The sequence below is a fragment of the Hipposideros armiger genome, unplaced genomic scaffold, assembly GCF_001890085.2.
Source record: "Hipposideros armiger isolate ML-2016 unplaced genomic scaffold, ASM189008v1 scaffold_21, whole genome shotgun sequence".
Taxonomy (NCBI): Eukaryota; Metazoa; Chordata; class Mammalia; order Chiroptera; family Hipposideridae; genus Hipposideros; species Hipposideros armiger.
This window is the reverse complement of record NW_017731371.1, coordinates 168,367-170,143: the sequence shown is the minus strand read 5'-3', so window position 1 is coordinate 170,143 and position 1,777 is coordinate 168,367. Positions and strand designations below refer to the sequence as shown.

Sequence of the window (1,777 nt, the reverse complement as noted above, 5' to 3'; positions counted from 1 at the left end):
CAGTGCATAGTCTGAAATCAGATAGCCCTGGGTCATTATATTACCATTAAAAAAAAAAGACAAAAAACTAGCTGAGATTGGATATGTTCGGGAAACACTGAGCTAAATAAAAATAATCCGAGATTTTTTGTTTGTTTTGTTTTTATTTGCAAGACTTCCCAGAGCCCTTAAAATTCTAATATACACTGTGACTTTTCAAGGCCATCACTGATACTTCATGTAGCTTGTCTTGAATTTATTTAACCCACAAAATCCTTTTAAAAACAGATCATCTCCAGACATTACTGTTTCTTGGAACACACTTTGGGAAAGGGTAAAAGTTGTCATAGAATTTTTGCAGTACTATATATATATTCTTCATCTTGTTATAGCTTTTTGTGTATTTATCTTACACATTTTCCTGCTTCAGCTTTAGCATAAGGTCTTCAAAATAACAGGTACTTGTTCAGTTGAAAATTATAGACTTTTAGTGAGGGTTCATGGTCTGGGATAATATTTGGTAACTGGAGAAAGTTGGTTTGTGTCTACTTTCGGTAGCTTTTTTGCAGTCTTTTTTATATCCTCGTATCCTGGCCTACCTTTTGGGCTGTGATAATGATCTTGATGCTGGGCAAAAAAAACCTCTTGTTAACATGGAGCTAAATACATTTTCTCTGCAAATCACTTTATTGGAGGAACAGTGTAACAGAGGACTATAAAGGTGGAGGTGCATTTTAAGGGTAAGCAAGCAGGAGACAGCTGACTCGGTCCTGGCACACTATGGGTGGTGGGGGAGGCAGCCTGTGGCTTAGTTCTGTTTGTTTTCATTTCCAAGGGTGTGCTTGTCAAAAAGATACTCTGCCAGGCCACGATCCGGAGCTCCCATCTTAATCAAGTTGTGCACGTGGTCACCTAGCTCTTTGATAGACTTCACCTGCTCATTTAGATAGTGGGTTTCCAGGAAGTCGCACAAATGGGGGTCACCTTTGCCTGAGGCCAGAGTGTGCAATTCCAGCAACGAGTGGTTCACATTCTTTTCCAAGACCAGAGCACATTTCATGGCATTTAGCCCACTTTCCCAGTCGTCCAGGTGGGGTTTCTTGATATCCTGCAGGCAGATCCTGCCTCCCCGCTGGTTCTGCAGCCTCATCAGCTTCTCCGCGTGCCGGGTCTCCTCTCGAGACAGGCGAAGGAAATACCTAGCGAAGTTGTTCAAGGCCACATCATCTCGGGAGAAGTAATAGGCCATGGACAAGTACACGTAGGACGCATAGAGCTCGAGGTTGATCTGACGGTTGATGGCTGCCTCTGATTCCGGGTGGAAGTTCTGGCTCACCCGGGATGGTGCGGAGAAGGACCCAGCGGAGTCCCCAGAGGAGGTGGCTGTGGCCAACAGGCATCGTGGGGGAGGTGGCCAGAGGCCCAAGGGGCGCCCGAGGGCCCAGCGTGGCCGGAGCATGAAGCCACTGTGCACGCTGCGCAGCGACACCAGCGAAGCGCTGATATGCTTGGAGAGGAACAAGAAGCAGGACAGCATGGCTCCTCCTCTTCAGAAGTGGGGAAACTGAATCCAGGTCGGCTCAGCGCACGTCAGGGCTCCGGGGCGTCAGGTCTGAATCAGAACTAGGCCCTAGGCAACGGCGCCTGCGTCACACACCCCTTCCCTTCCAGAGACACCTCACGATTGGTGGCCGCTGGTGCACGCCTGTCTCCGTTGGGCACAGACAGACGAGAGTTACACAACTCTCTTTATTCAAATCTTGCTCCATCGTTGAAGTAAGATTTCTGCTCTTGGGAG

The 1,777-nt window shown here is 47.6% G+C and overlaps 1 protein-coding gene across 1 annotated transcript; it reads right to left on the bottom strand.

Annotated features, from left to right (window-relative positions):
- Window positions 1-787: 787 nt before the first annotated feature.
- On the bottom strand, window positions 788-1,516 carry FTMT (ferritin mitochondrial). The gene has a single exon (XM_019635322.1). It carries the CDS (start codon window positions 1,514-1,516, stop codon window positions 788-790), a length of 729 nt encoding a protein of 242 aa, XP_019490867.1.
- Window positions 1,517-1,777: the final 261 nt, after the last annotated feature.

Excerpts from the sequence above, each read along its gene's own strand:
- FTMT (XM_019635322.1), bottom strand. The coding sequence starts at position 1,516 with ATGCTGTCCTGCTTCTTGTTCCTCTCCAAGCATATCAGCGCTTCGCTG.